Source organism: Myotis yumanensis, unplaced genomic scaffold (genome assembly GCF_028538775.1).
Source record: "Myotis yumanensis isolate MYYU_CA2020_CCGP unplaced genomic scaffold, mMyoYum1.0.hap1 SCAF_5, whole genome shotgun sequence".
Taxonomy (NCBI): Eukaryota; Metazoa; Chordata; class Mammalia; order Chiroptera; family Vespertilionidae; genus Myotis; species Myotis yumanensis.
Window position 1 is genome coordinate 38,883,566 of NW_027223756.1, and position 19,363 is coordinate 38,902,928.

Consider the following 19,363-nt stretch of genomic DNA (forward strand, 5'->3'; position numbering starts at 1 on the left):
CCCGGGCATGTGCCTTGACCACGGCATCGAATGGTGGCTTCCGGAGCCACAGCGGCCGGGCTGTCTACTTGTCTTATGTGCATATTTCATATCTGCTCCAGGCAACCAGGAAGCTTCTGCAGAGTTAAGACGGTTGCCCACTTTTCCCATTACAATTTGTGCCTCACGGCCCAGGCTCCGCCCACAGCCCGGTGGGCGGGGCGAGGTGCCGCCAGTTCCTGGGCGGGGCTCGGCTGGCGTGCCTCCAGGCGCCGGCGCCGTGAGGTAGGACGTTACCCGTTGACGCAGCCGCAGTACCGCCGGGCCTCCGTTCGGACCCCCGCCCCCATCCTCCGCCTCCCTCTGTGTCAGTGGTCTGGGCCGGGCCGGACCTCGGGAGGCGGGCTGGACCTGCGGCGGCGGCGGCCCGGCTGGCAGGGCTAGAGGGCGTGCGCGCGGGCAGAGCTCGGCAGGCCGCGGACGCTCGGCGCTGCCCCGCTGCCCAGGGCCCTTGGCATCCTCCGATGAGAGGCCGGGCGGTTCCGGACCGCCCCAGTCGCTCGCCCAGGTGAGGGGACGGGACCGGGTTCGGTTGGTCAGCACTTTGTCCAGTGTCTCGGGACCTCAGGAGGGTCGGAGGTGGGGAGGTTTGGCTTCATCTCAACTGCCTCCTGTGGTGTCGACACATTCGCCGTCTTTTGCTCTCCCTACCTGCAGCACCAGGACCTGAGACCGGTGTCGTAGGTCAGTGGGAAGGCCTGGAAGGGCCGTGACCGTCGGCTGGCGGGGTTTGGGATGCCGGAGAGGCCCGGCGGCTGGGGAGGAGGCAGGTGGGCGGCGCCCGCTCGCGGGTGTGGTCTCCGCGGGAGGACCGTGCACCTGCCGGCCGCGGCGTCAGCCCCGCGAGCACCTGGCTGCGGGCGACTGCAGGCTGCTGAGCAGGGGCGGTGGAGCCCTCGGACCCCCCTCGGCACCCGGGCGGGGTGTGTTTTGTATTCTGAATGGGTGCTTGCTGAGTCTGCACTATGGCAGAGAACACATTTCAGCGGAAACGTTATCTTGGTCAAAGGGAGGTGAAAGGAAGTTGATTTTCCTTTTCAGAGTGTTAGTTGTCTCCTACCTCCCACCCTCCCACTGCGCCGGCCTTCGTTTTTACCTGTAGAAAGTTAGGGACTTGGTCAAAGGCCAAGAGTTCTTGTAAATTTCCTCTGTAAGGAAACCATGGTATTGGAAGTGTCCAAGTGTGTAAGTTTCAACTGGTTTCATGTTGCTGCTTTCGCTTCATTCACGGCAGTGAAGCTGATGTAGTCTAAGTTAACTAGACCCACCAAGTATAAAAACAGAGGAATATACCAGAATATTTCTTTTAAAAATATATTTTTATTGATTTCAGAGAGGGAGAGAGAAACATCAATGATGAAATAGAATCATTGACCAGCTGCCTCCCTGTATGCCTCCCACTGGGGATGGAGCCCACAACCCGGGCATGTGCCCTGACTGGAATCGAACTGTGATCTCCTGGTTCATAGGTCAACAACCACGGAGCCACGCCCTGCCGGGCCAGAATATTTATCTTATAAAACTATTGAGTGGTACACGATGTGCATATACTACCTCATGTAGTCATCATAACAATCCTATCATGTAAGGCCTTTTATTCTCATTTTACAGATGAGAGAACTAAAGCCATAGCCTAAGAAACAACTCGTCCAAAGTGCTCTCCCTCCTGGGAGCATGCCTGTGCCTATTGCTTTCCCTTTCCCTTCCCCTTTCCCTTCCTTCCCTCCCCCCCTTCCCTTCAGGCACCTTAGCATTAGCTTTCTCATGCCCTAAACTCCAAGGGCCCTTCTTTTAAGTCTATAACATGCTTTCTAAGCCCATTTCTTCTAGGAATTACTGTTTTCCACTTCTGTAATTTACTCAATAAATTTACTCAATAATTTATCTTAAAGTTAAAAAAAAAAAGAAAAAGAAAAGAAACAATTCGTCCAAAGTCAGAGCTGTGATTTAAACCGGGTGATTGGACTCCTGGTTACAGCCCCTTAATCAGTGTTATTTGCAGGTTGGTTTTCATTTGTTAAGAAATGTGCTAGGTGCTGGGAATAGGAAAAAAAAACTGAGGAGCTGCTCTTGCCAGCAGAGACCAGCAATTTGAGAGAACTTTTTCAAGGCCACACTTAGAGAATGTTTTAAAGGTAGGATTCGACCTCTAGAACCCTCTAACGACCATAATCATGCTTTTTCCATAAGTACAGTAAGTAGTTTTCAAATGTTTGGTAGGCCATAGTTTGGAAATTGTGGTCTTATTCTAGATTTTCAAGAGTATTCTAGGAGTATTTTTTATTTGGAAACTTTAAAGAATGAAATATAGTATTGAACTAACATTAAATACTTTTATGTAATCAAATAATTTAATCTGAAATGGTAAAATTTCTCTTAAAGCCAGAATATCTTGTATAATTTGTTGAAATGTTTTTTGTTCTTTTTTAGGTTTGTTAAGATGAAACACTGTAGATGGGCCTTCTGAAGATAAGGAGAAGGAAAAACAACATTGAAGACTCTGGGAATAAAAACAGGTAAATATTTCGGCTAAGTTAGGAAACAATATAATTTCCAATTAAAGTTCAGATAGAGGAAATTTTCTGACTTTCTGTTTCAGTTGTGTTTTGATCTGCTTAAATGGTCAAGGAATGAGGGTTGGGTGGGGGTGGTGTATAACTTGACCTGCCAATCATTATACTTGACTTTGGAACTACTGATACCTAACTGACAGTTGAGTCATGTGCTGAGCTTGTGTATTGGAAGAATAAGGCCACAGAAAGTTTTGGCTTGATTTTCTATCAAGTGTCACTGTTCTTTTCTCTCTTTTGCAAGTACATTAATCTGCCTGTATATAAAGGGTTTAAAAAAGAAATGAAGAAAATTGTTTGACTTTTTGTTTGTTCTTCATAGAATAGTATGTGTAGTTAAAACTCAAGTATTTTTTTTTTACTATGAGTTCTATGGAGAATAGTAGAAGGCATGGTTAAACATGATTAAGGAACATTTAATTCATTGGTAAATATTTAACAAGTACCATATGTCAGGCATTATTTCAGGCTTCGAGTAATAGAGTGGTCTAAATGGCCCTGAAGAGTGCTAGAGTAGTGAGTTTTTTTCTAGAAGGTAATATTATTGTGACCCATACATTTCCTTAATTTTATATGCAAGGATGATTTTGGTTTATTTAAAAGACTGGGAAAGCAGCACTATGCAACCCTATGGTAGATGTTTGTATTTATAATAAATCTTTCATATTATTGTAAATAATAAAAGAAGGTATTCTATTAGTAGTACTTTAAGGTACAGTGGGAAACTCAGATTCTTACAGACTTCATTTTAGCATACTGTTTTTCATGTTAAAGATAGTGATAGAATTTCAAAATTTCATCAGAGATGAACAAATTAACTCTTTAATTTGAGGAAATTTGGGGGAATTCACATGTGACAAATAGAAGTGCCATGGTCAAATAGGCATTCTGGATGATGAATTGGAGAGAGGTGAGCTTGGAACCATGGGGATCAAGTAGAGGCTATTGTAATAAGACCAGATGGCAAATGAGAGTCAGAGTCAGAAGTAAAACAGGGCAAATGGGAATTAAGGGATGGAGATGACTATACAGATGCAAAGGAGATAGAATGGGTAAGAATTATTGGGTTGAAGGAAAGTAGAGTCAGAGTACTTCCTGGTTGCTGTCATGTTCAAGCACATAATATTTAATAAATACTTGCAGGGTAAATGAAATGGATTACCTGATATCTGGCTTGGGAAACTGAGTGGATTCTGGGGCTATTTCTGAGAGAGAATAGGAAGAGCAATAAATTGGGAACATGATTGGAGGAGATAAGTTTAGTTGGGAGGTATTGTATTTGAGGCCTCTGTGATTTCCACCAAGAAATGTCATTAGGTAGCCCTAGCCAGTTTGGCTCAGTGGATAGAGCATCAGCCTATGGACCAAAGGGCCCCCGGGCACGATTCCCATCAGGGGCACATACCTTGGTTGTAGGCTCCTCCCCGGCCGGGGCCCTAGTTGGGGCTCATGCAGGAGGCAACCAATCGATGTGTTTCTCTCATATCAATGTTTCTCTCTGTCTTTCCCTCTCTTCCACTCTCCCTAAAAATCAATGGAAAAATATCCTTGGTGAGGAATAACAAAAAAAGAAATGTCATTATGTAGTTGTGTATATGAATCTGAGTTAGGAAGACCCATCTTGAGGTATAAATTGTGGAGTCTCCATTTATAGGTGATAATTAAAAGCAGTGCGAATGGATGAGATCACTCAGGGAGAACATGTGAAGTGATAGAAGAGAAGTAAGGATGGGGTACACTAATTCTTAAGGTTAAGGTAGAAGAAAAACACACCTCAAAGGAGATGGGATGGACAGGGAAGTAGGAGAAAATCAGGAGAGTCACAGAAGTCAGTGAAGGAACTGAGTTTGGAGAAAAGGAATGAATATTAGACATCTTTGAGACATCAAATAAAATGAGGACAACAGAAGTATCCATTGGACATAGCAGTCAAGCAGTTGTTGACTTGAGCAAGAGCAATTATATAGGTGGAGCCAGTTCACACTTGGTAAATGATGAGGAAATTGAAATACCTAATGTCATTTAATCTTTCAGAAACTTTGGTTTTAAGTAAAATAGAGAGAGGGTAGCTAAAGAGATGTATTTGAGAGAGGGCTTTTGTTTTTTAAAGGTATGAGTGATATGAATACATTTATAGTACACTCTTTATTTGCTAGGACAAAAAGCCATCAGAAAGAAAATATGAAGATAACAGAATGAGGAAGAATAATTGATATAGCTGATCACTGACTAAGCTGGAAGGGATGCAGGTCAAAGGTACTTTCTATAGACTTCTACTGAGACAGGAGGTAGGGAGGTAGTGATGATTATGGATACAGATAAATTGGTAGGAGGCAGAGTGGAGGTTGCTTCACAAGTCCATGCAGGAGACACCCACTAATGGTTAGAAGAGGGAAATTATTCGCTCATGGGATTGGTAGCCTTTTGATGTGGGCTTGCTGACTTCTGATCTCTTGGTAAGAAGGAAGAGGGAAGAAGAGTGGGGGTAGTTTAGCTTACGATGATAAGTATGAACCATATGAGTAGAGCTACTTTGCTTATCTTCCTTATACTTTATATTAGTTATCTATTGCTGAGTAACAAATTATCCCAAACCTCTGTGGCTTAAAACATTTATTATCTCAGAGTTTCTATGGACTCAGAACTTGGGAGTTACTAAGCTTATTACTTCTGACTTAGGGTCTCAAGAGGTTGTAGCCAAGATCTTGGCTGGGACTTAGTCATCTAGGGACTCAATTGGGGCTGGAGGAATTGCCTCCGTGTTGGTTCACTCACATGGCTGTTGGCTTGAGGCCTCAAATCCACACCACATGGACCTCTCTAGGGCTTCTTATGTGTCCTAGCAAGGCAGCTGGTTCCCCCAGAACAGATGACCCAAGACAGAGAGCAAGGAGGAGGCCATGATGCCATCTGTGATCTAGTTATACATCATTGCTTCTGCCATATTCTCTTAGAATTGTACCATTCAGTCCAGACCACATTTGGGAGGGGAATTACTTAAGCTCCACCTCTGAAGGGAGGAAGATCAAATAATTTTTGGACATATTTTAAAACTACCACATACCTTCTATCAGTTGTCAATTTCTTTAGGGGACAAAGCTCTTTAAAAATTTGACCAGGAGAGAGGGAGGTGCAGAAAAGTGGGGAGTGGTTCAGTTGGATTTGGCTTACTTCACAATGTGGCCTTCTTTGCTGTTAATCAGTCTCTGTAACACATCAGTCTTCATGTGTTATTGCTTGTGGTTATCTAAAAAAAAAAACGCAAAAAACTGCTGATCTTTGATTTAAGGGGCCACCCTTTTAGGAGAAAAATGTCTTAGTGGGCAAAATATGAATTTATTATACCAAAAAATGAATTTTGGTAACATTCATAATAGCTCCTAAACTAGAATCTAGAGTTGGGAGGAGGGAACTAATTTTTCATAGAAAAGAAATGGAAAACCAAGAGATTGTTACTGATTTCAGTGAACATAAGTGATGAGAAGCAATATAACAGACTCTAAAGCCAGATGATCTGTCTAGGTTATGATCTTAGATGGACCCTAACCTGTGTTTGTGCTTAGCTTCTGCCACAGTTTTCTCATCTGTAAAAGGGGAAAATTGTAAATGGGTAGTTATTTGTGATGGTTAGATGAGTAAACACATGTAAAGTGTTTGGAACAGTGCCTGGCACATAGCAAGCTGTAAATAAATGTTAGCTAGTGCCATGGGAGCTCTATTTTCATGGTGAGCTAATTCCATGGAATTAACATTTCAAGGAGTAAGATAATATCCACCTAAATGTTTAGAGTCTAGACCAGTGGTTCTCAACCTTCTGGCCCTTTAAATACAATTCGTCATGTTGTGACCCAACCATAAAATTATTTTCGTTGCTACTTCATAACTGTAATGTTGCTACTGTTATGAATCGTAATGTAAATATCTGATATGCAGGTTGGTCTTAGGCGACCCCTGTGAAAGGGTCGTTCGACCGCCAAAGGGGTCGTGACCCACAGGTTGAGAACCACTGGTCTAGACTTCAAACTACTGACCTTATTGTACTTTGTGAAGTATGTTTCTATCTAGCTCCATATCCATTAGAGTGCTGTATCACATGTCACCAGTAGTATTGTGTAAGTCATATTCCCATAAAATTTCCTAAAGCAGCCTTTTAAAAAATTTTTACATAAAAGTTCAATTTCAAGTGGAGCAATATTCTCAGCTCACAGGAATTGGCTATTAAATGAATCTGTTGGATTCTTTGCATAACAACATGCTAATAAAAAATACTTTCTTTAAACTTGATACGATGAGACTGTTGGTGAACACATGTGACCAGTTTCCTCCTCCCTCTCTCCCCACAGCCAAAGACCTTACCTATTGTTGGGTGGATAGATTGAAGATATATTAGGTAAGGTTTTCTGACTGAATGGACTTAAGGTAGAAGATAAGAGAGGAGCTTAAGGGCCAGATACAAAAATGAAAATACTTTTATTACAAGAAACCTTTAGAATTTTACTTTGCTAATGCTTTTTAAAATTATATTTATTTGAGAGAGAGAAACATCTATTTGTTTCCTACTTATTGATACATTAATTGATTGATCCTTTTTTTCAGTCCATCTTTTAATTTTTTTGAAAAATTCCTGACATTACAGAACTAAACTGAAATGTATTAATATTCCACTCTTACATTTTATGACAAACAAACAAAAAAAATCATGAGCCAAAAAACAACAAACAAAACAAAACAGGGAGAAGCTTATAAAACTAAATATGGATCTCAGCATTAACAGCTGAACAGAGAAAGGAATTAAAATGCTTTAATTAAAAAAATCACGAGTGGTTGATAAAGTGTGTAGAAACTGAAAATATACAAACTGTTTAAAACCTGGAATCGCTGACTGTTCAGAAACTATACAGATGGATCATGAGTGGTGGTGAACAGCAGAAAAAGGATTATGGATGAATCTGTATTGTTCTAGCTGCTCCCCATGCCACCTGTCTCCGAAGAAAGCCTGACATTGATTAGATATTGAGCCAGGCTGATGCTGGCAGCAGATCCAGTGATGGTAACCTGCCTATCAGTAGATCCTTCCACTGGGTTCGCAATTTTGATCTGCGCCCCAGACATCTGATGGATCTCATTGATTTTGGCGCCTTGACGCCTGATTATGCAGCCAATCAAATCATTTGGAATGGTGAGTTCATGAGAAGTAGTCTGAGCAGATGCATCCAGCCTGCCCAAATAGCCTTTCACCTCTAGAGAGCTGGATTCAATGTCATTGAATCTGGTGTTGCCATGCGTCATGGGAAAATGAGACTGTTGCTGTGGAATGGTACACTTTCCTTGAATGGTATAGGCTTGATCACCTGCAAAGAGACCAGAGAACTGGACGGCTTGGGCCAGTATGGGATGGTCACACCCTTAGGGGGGACTCCAACATGATCACGCAGATCTGTTTCACACATTCAATGATGGATTGCGGAATGCCAGCAATAGTGATGGCCTGCTCAGTTGAGTTGGGGAGCATATCCCCTGCCACCTGGACCTGAGCCCCTGTACTCTCTCTTATTTCCTTGATCTTGCAGCTACCTTTCCCAATGAGAAAGCCACATTGACTAGCAGGGACCACCAGCCACAGGGTGACTGGGGGTCTACTGGCAGCTGTGCTATTGGTCATAGAGCTGCTGATGTCCTCTTCCAGTTTGTCAGTGATCATAGCAAAGGCTTTGAAGATGGCATTAGTGAGTCCAGTCAAAGTGATAATTCTCTAAGGACAATTCCCTTCTGAGATGTTGATACATGCACCACACTCCTTGCGCATCTTCTTAACTGATTCTTCTTTCTTTCCCATGATACTGCCAACTTCCTTTCCATGCGTAAGTAGGCGGATGGTGAGAGTGACATTTAATCAACCTTCAGTCACACACCAGTGCCCATATCGAGCAGTATTCTGGGGAGCTGGACTTTGAGTGGTCAAGTCTTTGGTCACTGGTGGGGGGGCAGGGGGAGGGAGGGTGAAAGCCAAGAACTGCAGGTGTGAGGTGACTGAGGGAAAAGGGGAGCAGGTGGGAAGGGGAAAGGCAGGAGGCCCGGGGCAGAACAATAGGGGAGGCGGGAAGGCAAGGGAGGGTGGAGGAGAAAGGTGGGGTGGAGGAGAAAGGTGGGGTGGAGGAGAAAGGGGGAAAGAGACCCTGGGGCGGGAGAGGGGAGAGGGCGCAGGCTGCTGTTGCTCCGGATGTTGGGCTGCTGCCTCTGCTAGTCTAGGCCATTGATTGATACTTATTTGTGCCCTGACCCAGAACTGAACCCGAAATCTTGGCGTGTCCTGACACCACTCTAACTACTCAGCTGCCCAGCAAGGGCAAGTTTGCTAATGCTTTTTAGTGTTACGGCTTTCTGGTATATTTCTAATAAAAATGGAAGTGATACATTGAATTCTTGACTAAAAGAATTAAAAGAAACTTCAGAGTGTGTTTTTCAGCCAGTACAGAAAGCAAAATAAAACCCCACAACTAATCAATGTATAGGATATAGAAGTGAGATGATTAAACCTTTTCATTTATGGAAATCTCTGTTGATTTCTATATCGCTGATCATGTTAAGGAATATGCTGGTGGTAGTAATTCATCTGGTGGACTATTAAAGGTGGGTACCATTTAAATATCATGTTTTCACCCTGGCTGGGTGGCTCAGTTAGTTGGAACTTTGTCCTGTACACCAAAAAGTTGCTGGTTCGATTCCCTAGTCAGGGCGCCTTCATGAGGCAACTGATCAATGTTTCTTTCACGTCAATATTTCTCTTTCTAAAAACCAATAAAAACAAAACAAAGCATATCCTCAGGTGAAGATAGATAGATAGATCAATCAGTCATCAATCAATATCATGGTTCCTGGAGATTTGGAGAAGTTGAAGTCAGTGGTTTTTTTTTTTTTTTTGTTTTTTTTTTAATATCTTTTTTCAGAGAGGAAGGGAGAGGGAGAGAGAAACATCTATGATGAGAGAAAATCATTGATTGGCTGCCTCCTACATGCCCCCTACTGGGGATCGAGCCCACAACCCAGGCACGTGCCCTTGACAAGAATTGAACCCGGGACCCTTCAGTCCGCAGGCCGATGCTCTATCCACTAAGCCAAACCAGCTAGGGCGAAATCAGTTCTTTTTATCCTGTTTGTAGATATGTTTTCTACAGCTTTTTAAGAGTTTTATTTTCTTTCTTTAAAAACATTTAAAAAAAATTGATATCAGAGAAGAAGGGAGAGGGATAGAGAGATAGATACATTATTGAATGGCTGCCTCCTGCATGGCCCACACTGGGGACTAAGCCTTCAATGCAGGTCTTCCTCTTGGGTTCTGACCCCCTGCACCAGGAGCCTCCCCATGCAGATGTTCTTGTTGCTGTGCTCAGGCTCTGGCACCTTGAGCTGGACTTCTCCTGCCCTGTCCCCCACCATGGATGCCCCTTTCCTTCCACTCAGGCTCCAGCGTGCTGTGCCTGACCTCCTCTGCACACATGGCCTCCTCATGCTGCTAAGGCTTTGATACCCTGAGGCACTGCTGCTGTTCTGCTAGCCTCTTCATCACACAGGTGGATACTTATTTATCCTTGTTCACCTCTAACATCCCCTCTAGCCATGAGACTCCTGTCCCTTTCTTCCCCAGGTGCAGATGCTGGCCTTACTTTGCCTACTTCGTGGCTTTTAGATGAACCCTTCAGGAAGGGGAGAGGAAGAGGAAGCAACCAGTTTGTTTTCAGGCCATCATTTGCTCTCTGAAGGTTATGCAGTAGGTTCTTACATCAGTCTCTAGTTCCTCTCCACTAAGGAATTGGTGGTGTCCACTTACACAATGGGGCTCAGCCCCAGTTAAGCCTGATTCTGTGTCCATTGTGTGTTGACATCCTTTATACTACAATGTCCATGTCTCATTTTAGGGCCTTTATTAAGTCTTACCCTTTACTTCTGTACTTGTTCAAAGTATGTTCTCTTAACTATTGAGCCTTTATCTGTTAATTTCTCTTAAGTAAGTTTTTGCATTAGCTGAACCTGGAAAAATGTTGGTGAAAGCTGTGACGCTGCAGTTTTCTGCCTTTGCAACCTAACACCCTCCTTTTACATTCTCTTTGGCTGTGGGTTGTTACAGTGGTAGGTGATGGAGATTGGGATGGAGACTCTAGATCCTTTTGGTGAATAGAGCACCTGCCCTTGGATTTGATTCAAAACAGACCCCCTTTTCATGTGGAAAGCTGAATGCTGGGACATATCCCTCCTGGAATATTTCCAGGAAGCAGAAGATCTTTTCACCCCTAGTGTTATGCTGGTGATACATCTGTAAAATGATAAAAATACGTATGAAATAGGTACATATGTTATTATGTAAACCATTATATGTGAATATTTGGTTTTAGATTAAAGGTGTTTTCAAAATGTTTCCTCCTTTAAAAAATTTTTTAGTCTAAAAAAACTAAAAAAGGGAGAAAGAGAAAGCTCATATTTAAAGTTAGCTCCCACATTTTAAGTTGCTGGTTCATAGAATTTTCAAAGCTTTGAAAAATTTGAGAACATTTTTTTTCCAGTTTTTTTTAACCGTATTTAAAAAAATATATATTTTTATTGACTTCAGAGAGGAAGGGAGAGGGAGAAGGCGAGAGAGTGAGAGAGATAGAGAGAGAGAAGTATCAATGATGAGAGAGAATCATTGATCGGCTGCTTCCCGCAGGCCCTATACTGGGGATTGAGCCCACAACCCGGGCATGTGCCCTGACTGGGAATCGGACCATGACCTCCTGCTTCATAGGTCAAAGCTCAACCACTGAGCCATGCTGGCCAAGCTCCAGTTTTATATTGTGAGATATAATTGACATGTAACATTGTATTTTCTTAAGGGTAAAGAGGATCTTTGGAAATACTTGATTATCTTTGCAGTGTTCATAATTATGGACTTTTACTAGAGGCCCGGTACACAAATTCATGCACGGGTGGGGCCCTCAGCCTGGACGGTGATTGGGGCTGATTGGGGCCATCTTGCCCAGTCCCGATCAGGGTCGATCAGGCCCAGCCGGCCAGGGGGAGGAACCATGGGAGGTTGGCTGTGGGAGTGCACTGACCACCAGGGGGCAGCTCCTGCATTGAGCATCTGCCCCCTGGTGGTTAGTGTGCATCATAGTGACCGGTCGACTGGTTGTTTGGTCACTTAGGCTTTTATATATTTAGATAGAAATGTGGACATGTTTTGTTATTTATTGTATTTTTGCATTTTTATCATTGAAAGCACAGAATGTGATTTAATAAACTTTCATATTTATTAAATTCACTTTTTCCCCCCCTTACATGATTTTCCTTGCAGATTAATAATTCTCTGATTCTAAATTTAACCTTTGAACTCTTAGACCTTTAGATGCTGCTCTGGAAAAACTTCAATAATGGATCAAAGGAAGAATGACAGTATTGTTCCTAGTATCACCCAATTAGAAGATTTTCTTACAGAACACAATTCTAATGTTGTGTGGCTCCTCGTTGGTAAGTAAAATGTATTTTTTTGTATATTACTTTTTAAAAAATATATTTTTATTGATTTCAGAGAGGAAGGGAGAGGGAGAGAGAGATAGAAACATCAATGATGAGAGAGAATCATAGATTAGCTGCCTCCTGCATGCCCCACACTGGGGATCGAGCCTGCAACCCCCATGTGCCCTGACCAGGAATCGAACCCAGGACCCTTCAATCCGTAGTTCAACAACGCTCTATCCATTGAGCCAAACTGGCGAGGGCTACATTACTGTTTTTTTTTTTTTCTTCATTTTTTTTTTATTAAATCTTTATTGTTCAGATTACATTTGTTCCTCTTCCCCCCCCCCCCCATCACTCCCCTCCTCCCAGTTCCCGCCCCACCCTCCACCCTCACTCCCCACCCACTGTCCTCATCCATAGGTGCACGATTTTTGTCCAGTCTCTTTCCGCATCTCCCATTCCCCTTTCCCCCCCCAAGAATAGTCAGTCCATTCCCTTTCTATGTCCCTGATTCATTATAATCACCAGTTCATTCTGTACATCAGATTATTTGTTCACTTGATTCTTAGATTTACTTGTTGATAGATGCATGTTTGTTGTTCACAATTTGTATCTTTACCTTTTTCTTCTTCCTCTTCTTAAAGGATACCGTTCAGCATTTCGTATAATACTGGTTTAGTGGTGATGAACTCCTTTAGCTTTTCCTTATCTGTGAAGCTCTTTATCTGACCTTCAATTCTGAATGATAGCTTTGCTGGATAAAGTAATCTTGGTTGTAGGTTCTTAGTATCCATCACTTTGAATATTTCTTGCCATTCCCTTCTGGCCTGCAAAATTTCTGTTGAGAAATCAGCTGACAGTCGTATGGGTATTCCCTTGTAGGTAACTGAGTTTCTTTCTCTTGCTGCTTTTAAGATTCTCTCTTTGTCTTTTGCTCTTGGCATTCATTTTAATCATGATGTGTCTTGGTGTGGTCCTCTTTGGATTCCTTTTGTTTGGGGTTCTCTGCGCTTCCTGGACTTGGAAGTCCATTTCTTTCACCAGGTGGGGGAAGTTTTCTGCCATTATTTCTTCAAATAAGTTTTCAGTATCTTGCTGTCTCTCATCTTCTGGTACCTCTATAATTCTGATATTAGTGCGCTTGAAGCTGTCCCAGAGGCTCCTTACACTATCTTCGTATTTTCGGATTCTTTTTTCATTTTGCTTTTCCGGTTGGGTGTTTTTTGCTTCTTCGCATTTCAAATCTTTGGCTTGATTCTCGCACTCCTCTGGTCTGCTATTGGGTATAATATTCTTTATTTCAGTCCGTGTATGCTTAATTTCTAGTTTCTTTATCATAGCATCAAGGGTCTCATTAGTTTTCGTGAGGCTCTCCTCAAGTTTATTACAAGCCCTCAAAATTGCATTTTTTAGCTCTATATCCTCCATTTCTGTCATGTTTTTTTGTCTCCACATTTTTTATGCTTTCTTGGTGCACCCCCTTGTGGTCTTTGTGCGCAGTCTTGTTCTAGTTAAGTCTTGATTGTTGTAGTTAATACTAGAGGGATTTGACCACCAGGCCGACTAGCTGTGAGAATCAGCTGTGTCTGCAGTGGGAAAACTTATGTCCTCTGAAGAGGTGCTAATCTAGCCTTTGCCTGAGGCAATCCAGCAAATGGCTCTGCGCAGGGCTTGGGCGGGGCGGGATCAACAGGGCGGGCGGAGGGAGCAGTTATGGCTGCTCTCAGTCCCGTTCCCAGAGGCTCTGCTTCTCAGAACCCTGGCAACTGCTGCAAACCTCGGAGAGAAAGCTGCCCTCACGCTCCAACTGATGCTAGACAATCCCGCTTCTCCCGTTTGAGTCTGAGTCTCTAGAGACTCGCCCGGATCTGGAGCTCAGAGTCTGAGACTCCCTCCTGATTGAAAACGACAACCGCGCCCTCAGCCACCAGCCCGCCCTGCGTGCGCACCCCCGCACCTTTAAATTTTCCACACTGCGCCTCCTCTGAGCCTCGGAATGCTGTTCTCTTTCCTTCTAGTTGAAGAGTCTCTCCTCAGCCAGCCTTCCTGTGGTTCTGGGTGATGTCCGTTCCGTCTTTTAGTTGTATTTTTGAAGTGGTTGTTTGCGGCAGCAGTCTCCGGTGTTTACCTATGCCGCCATCTTGGTCTACCTACTGTTTTGTTTTGTTTTTGTTTTTTTTTATGGATGGAGTAGCAACTGCCAAATTTTACTAGTAAGCAGTGATTGGCCTTATGATATTGAAGGGGGTGGGGACATGTCACAATGAAAAGGCCATAGGTCCTATGTTCTTTAACGCTAGAAGCATACTTTCTGTTCACATACCTCTTGCCTTTCTGAATGGCCCACAACAACCTGACACAGTGATTTGCAGTAAAAATTACTACAAAATGACTTTAAACTTAAAACATAATGAAATGTCATCAAAATAATTTTTTGAAATAATTGTTCTAGGAATAATTTTTATGGACACATCATAACACTTGCTACATCAAAGCTATTACCATCAATCTAAGCTACCCTGTGAAATGTTGTATCAGTGACTGCCTTGTTTTATCATATTAAATAATTTTTTTAAAGTTAAGAACTTAATTTCATGTTGCTAAAAGGTTATACATGTTAAATTGGTTTACATTACTTTGTCCTAATTTAGAAAATAGTTATACTTTAAAAATAGATAAGTAAAAAATATTATTATCAGAAAATGCTTTATTGTGTTCTACCTTTTGTATATTCATGATCTAGTTTTTTTTGGAATATTATAAATTTTGTAAGTGATTATAAACTTCATGATAGATTGACAAATGGTCAAACTTGGAATATCATTTATTGTAGTGTATTCAATAAAAGTAGACATTCTTAAATGGTTATTGTTTTATCAATTGTAGTAAAATAGTATAAGATGTCCTGTTTAATATAGATATGCCTTTAAGTGGGCTAAATTCCTACTTATTTTCATTATTTATTTTAATGTTTTTATTGATTTTAGAGAGAGAAGAAGAAAGAGGGATAGAGAGATAGAAACACCAATGAGAGAGAAAAATCAGCTGGCTACCTCCTGCATGCCCCTACTGGGGACTGAGCAAACAACCCAGGAATTAAACCAGTGACCACACTGGCCAGGATCTATTACTTTTTTAAAAAAAATAAGTCTTTATTGTTGAAAGTATTACATATGTCCCCTCTCCCCACCATTGACCCCTCCAGTCCCCACCCCCTGACTCCATTCCTTTTTTTTTTAATATATTTTTTTATTGATTTTTTACAGAGAGGAAGGGAAAGGGATAGAGAGTTAGAAACATCAATGAGAGAGAAACATCGACCAGCTGCCTCCTGCACACTCCCCACTGGGGATGTGCCCGCAACCAAGGTACATGCCCTTGACCAGAATCGAACCTGGGACCCTTGAGTCCGCAGGCTGATGCTCTATCCACTGAGCCAAACTGGTTAGGGCTCCATTACTTTTTAGAAAGCAGAGTTTATTTTATTATTTTTTTTAAAAAATATATTTTATTGATTTTTTACAGAGAGGAAGGGAGAGAGATAGAGAGTTAGAAACATCGATGAGAGAGAAACATCGATCAGCTGCCTCCTGCACATCTCCTACTGGGGATGTGCCCGCAACCAAGGTACATGCCCTTGACCGGAATCGAACCTGGGACCCTTCAGTCCGCAGGCCGACGCTCTATCCACTGAGCCAAACCGGTTTCGGCATGGATTTTAAAAAGATTCCCAGGTGATTCTAATGTGAAGCCAAGGTTGAGAACCACTGCTCTAATGGATCTGATTGGAATCTCTGCATTTCTGGCTAATGACTAAAAGAAAGTGAGGAAAGGTGGATAAGGTAGCTCTAACCTCTGATTTTAAAATCCAAGGTATTAAATTGTAAGAGGACTTACTACCATATTATCATTTCTGAGCGTAGTAAATGATCTTTTATCAACAAAGTTTTACTAAGATATTAACGTGATTGAAAGTGATATCCTTTTGTACTTTTTTCTCCCAACAGCTACCATTTTGTCCTGTGGATGGATTATTTATCTCACATATTATAATTCTCGGAATGTTGGTCTTATTTTAACCTTGGTTGTCAACAGATTATACAAACATGGCTATATCCATATTGGTGAGTTGGAGTAAACCTGCATTATTTTCTTCTGTGTAATCTTAGGTATATATTATACATTTATATTTTATAAACAGGTAGTAGCTTTAGAAATTTACCATTGTTTCATGAAGGATAAACTAACCTACTTTGAATTTCTCTCTTACAGCTCTCTGTAACAGGTTATGCTCTTTACCTCATTCTTATTTGTTAAAGTGTTTCCATAGTTACTCTTTGACTTTGTTTATAAAAGATACTCATGAAAATAATTTGAAAAAATATAGACAGATATAAAATATGGAAACAGAAATTTCTCTCAATTCCATCTAGAGCAGTGGTTCTCAACCTTCCTATTGCCGCGACCTTTTAATACAGTTCCTCATGTTGTGGTGACCCCCATTTTCATTGTTACAAATTGAACATAATTAAAGCATAGTGATTAATCACAAAGACAATATGTAATTATATATGTGTTTTCCGATGGTCTTAGGTGACCCCCAAAGGGGTCGCAACCCACAGGTTGAGAACAGCTGATCTAGAGAAAGTTTCTAATGCCCAATGAATTATTTGCTCTTATTTTTTCTTCAAGTAACCCGTACTTTAAAAACCTGTAAGTCGGAGTCATATTTCATTTTGTGGCCTGCTTTATTAGTTTAGTTTCTAACTACTTATAAGTGGGAGGTTTGCAGATAGATGGGAGAGTGTACTAGGAAGCTATATGCTCTGGAAAGTTCCAAACCCGTGAGAAAGGAGGAGGGGGCACTGAATAGAACCATTCTAGCCTTTCCTGGAGTTGAGTACCTCTTAATGGACATGAACTTCTCTCAAACATAAATAATCTTCTATTAATTTGAGGCAGTGATTGGTTCCTAGAGTAATGGAGAAAAATGGTGAATTACTCACGGTTGTGGGTTTATTTAATGGCTGTGCATAATTAAGAGAATTAGTCGTATGAAGCAGCTATTAAAACTAATGTTCTTATATGGTTTTTAGTAACTCAGTCCATAGTGATGATATGTGTGGCACTTTTTCAGGAAAAATGATAGAAATTAGTAAGGCTGTAAGGATATCAGGAAGGGAGTCAGGAGAGAACATTTAATTACTGAATGAATTGATTGCTAAGATTATTTTAAGTGTTAAGAGCTCTACTATCTATCAAAACAATTAAATTAATTGCTGTTTTTTTTTCCCCTATAACAGGCTCCTTCTCTTTCTCTGTTCTTTCTGGAAAAATCATGGTTCGTGAAATCTATTACATTACAGAAGACATGTCTATTAGGTAAAAAGCAAAAACAAAACCTAAAACAAATAAAAGAACCTACCTTAAACTTGAAAAAATTTTCTAATTATGATACTTATTTTAATATTACTTGGTTCTTCAAATAAAACCATAAATCAGACCTGGCTGGTTTGGCTCAGGGCTAGAGCATCAGCTTGTGGACTGAGGGGTCACAGGTTTGATTCCAGTCAAGGCACATGCCTGGGTTTCAGCTCGATCCCCAGTGGGGGTTGTGCAGGAGGCAGCTGGTCCGTGGTTCTCATCATTGACGTTTTTGTCTCTCTCTCCCTCTCCCTTCCTCTCTGAGACCAATTAAAAAAAATTATATATATATAAAACAATAACAAAAAAACAAACCATAAATCAGAAATAATTTTTTTAGTAAATCAGACTTAATGAATTAATGTTTTAAAATATTTCTAACCATGGATTAATTTAGCTAAAGTTTAGACTGGCAAAATGTTTACCTAATAGCAGTATATAGAAATCAATAATCTCATTTCATTGCAAGATGAAAAATTGAGGCATTAAATTACCTGATCATTTCTGTTGTAGAATTTATGGTGGTCATTTGTTATATAAAATAAGGATCAGATATGTTGATAAGATAATGCTCACCCTTTGGGTTCTTATTAGGTAGTAAGTGTTTAGAATTGTTTAGCATCTATTAACAACTCTAATTTTACTTTAAGAAGAAAACACAAATCTTAATGTATTAAGAATTAATAATATGTTTGATATGTTCTCTCTTCTGTAAGCCTTGTAAGAAAAGCTTGCTCTGTTATTATTATTATTTTAAAAAAATATTTTTATTGATTTCAGAGAGGAAGAGAGAGAGAGAGATAGAAACATCAATGATAAGAGAGAAACATTGATTGGCTGCTTCTTGCATGCCCCCTACTGGGGATCAAGGCTGCAGCCCAGGCATGTGCCCTGACTGGGAATCGAGCTGTGACTTCCTAGTTCATAGATTGGCGCTCAACCACTGAACCACACTGGTTGGGCAGCTTACTCTTATTTTTGTGATCTTCTTAAAATTTGTTACTTAGAATTTGGAAAATTTTGAATTATTTGAGAGATGCCAGGGTTTGGCACTACTTATACTTCTCTTGAAACAGTAGAGGCATCTTCTTTGTGAGTCTACAATTATTCCAAATTAAAAGTAAAAAGTAAAAGTTAAAATTGGAGCATGAAGTGATATATCATTACAGAAATGAAAGATTATCTTTAAAAGTTTTCTCTAGTGTGCTAATGTCCCCCTTTCGAGAGTTGGCCTTTTGTTTATGTAGTTTTTACAACATTAAAAATATTTATAAAATAAAAAGGTTTTCTGTTAGCACTTCATTTTCCTATTGAATGTAATCCAGTATTACATTTTACCTGAATAGAAGAATCTAATTTAAACCTGTGCATATCCTCTTTTACTTTATTAACTGAAAGAGTATGAAACATTTAGGTATGCCAGTGTTCCATTGAGAATTTTTGTTTCCTTATTCATTATCAATTGCCTGCCTTATATAATAATTAACTAAGAATCAAGTTAAGTAAATTCTTACTTGTTTTCACTTTTGTAATTTATCTTGCTTAGAATTCAAGATGGATTTATAATTTTTCGGTGGTGGAAAATGTATAACCCAAAGCAGAAGCAGCATGGTGAGTTTTCATTTTTTTTATTTGTTTGAAATTGTTGATGACATAATCATTTTTTCATTTGTGGTTATTATAATAGACTAAAGGCCCCGTGCACGAAATTCATGCGGGGGGGGGGGGGGGGGTGTCCCTCAGCCTGGCCTGCCTCTTACAATCTGGGACCGCTGGCTCTTAAACGCTTACCTGCCTGCCTGCCTGATCGCCCCTAACCCCTCTCCCTGCCTGCCTGA

The 19,363-nt window shown here is 40.9% G+C and overlaps 1 protein-coding gene and 1 pseudogene across 2 annotated transcripts in view; one reads left to right on the forward strand and one right to left on the reverse strand.

The window, feature by feature from the left end:
• Positions 1 to 315: 315 nt before the first annotated feature.
• Positions 316 to 19,363, forward strand: part of BLTP1 (bridge-like lipid transfer protein family member 1) — a 156,150-nt gene continuing 137,102 nt past the window's right edge. The window contains exons 1-6 of one of the 2 annotated variants that reach the window (XM_070415150.1): positions 316 to 547; positions 2,470 to 2,555; positions 11,981 to 12,110; positions 16,109 to 16,225; positions 17,405 to 17,483; positions 19,072 to 19,136. In XM_070415150.1, the coding sequence (XP_070271251.1) occupies positions 12,014 to 12,110; positions 16,109 to 16,225; positions 17,405 to 17,483; positions 19,072 to 19,136 (358 nt within the window). In that variant the 5' untranslated portion in view covers positions 316 to 547; positions 2,470 to 2,555; positions 11,981 to 12,013. Of the gene's footprint in view, positions 548 to 1,819; positions 2,175 to 2,469; positions 2,556 to 11,980; positions 12,111 to 16,108; positions 16,226 to 17,404; positions 17,484 to 19,071; positions 19,137 to 19,363 lie in introns of those variants that run through there. The other variant, XM_070415151.1, reaches the window with a different exon arrangement.
• LOC139010126 (poly(rC)-binding protein 2 pseudogene) lies at positions 7,569 to 8,564 on the reverse strand (annotated as a pseudogene).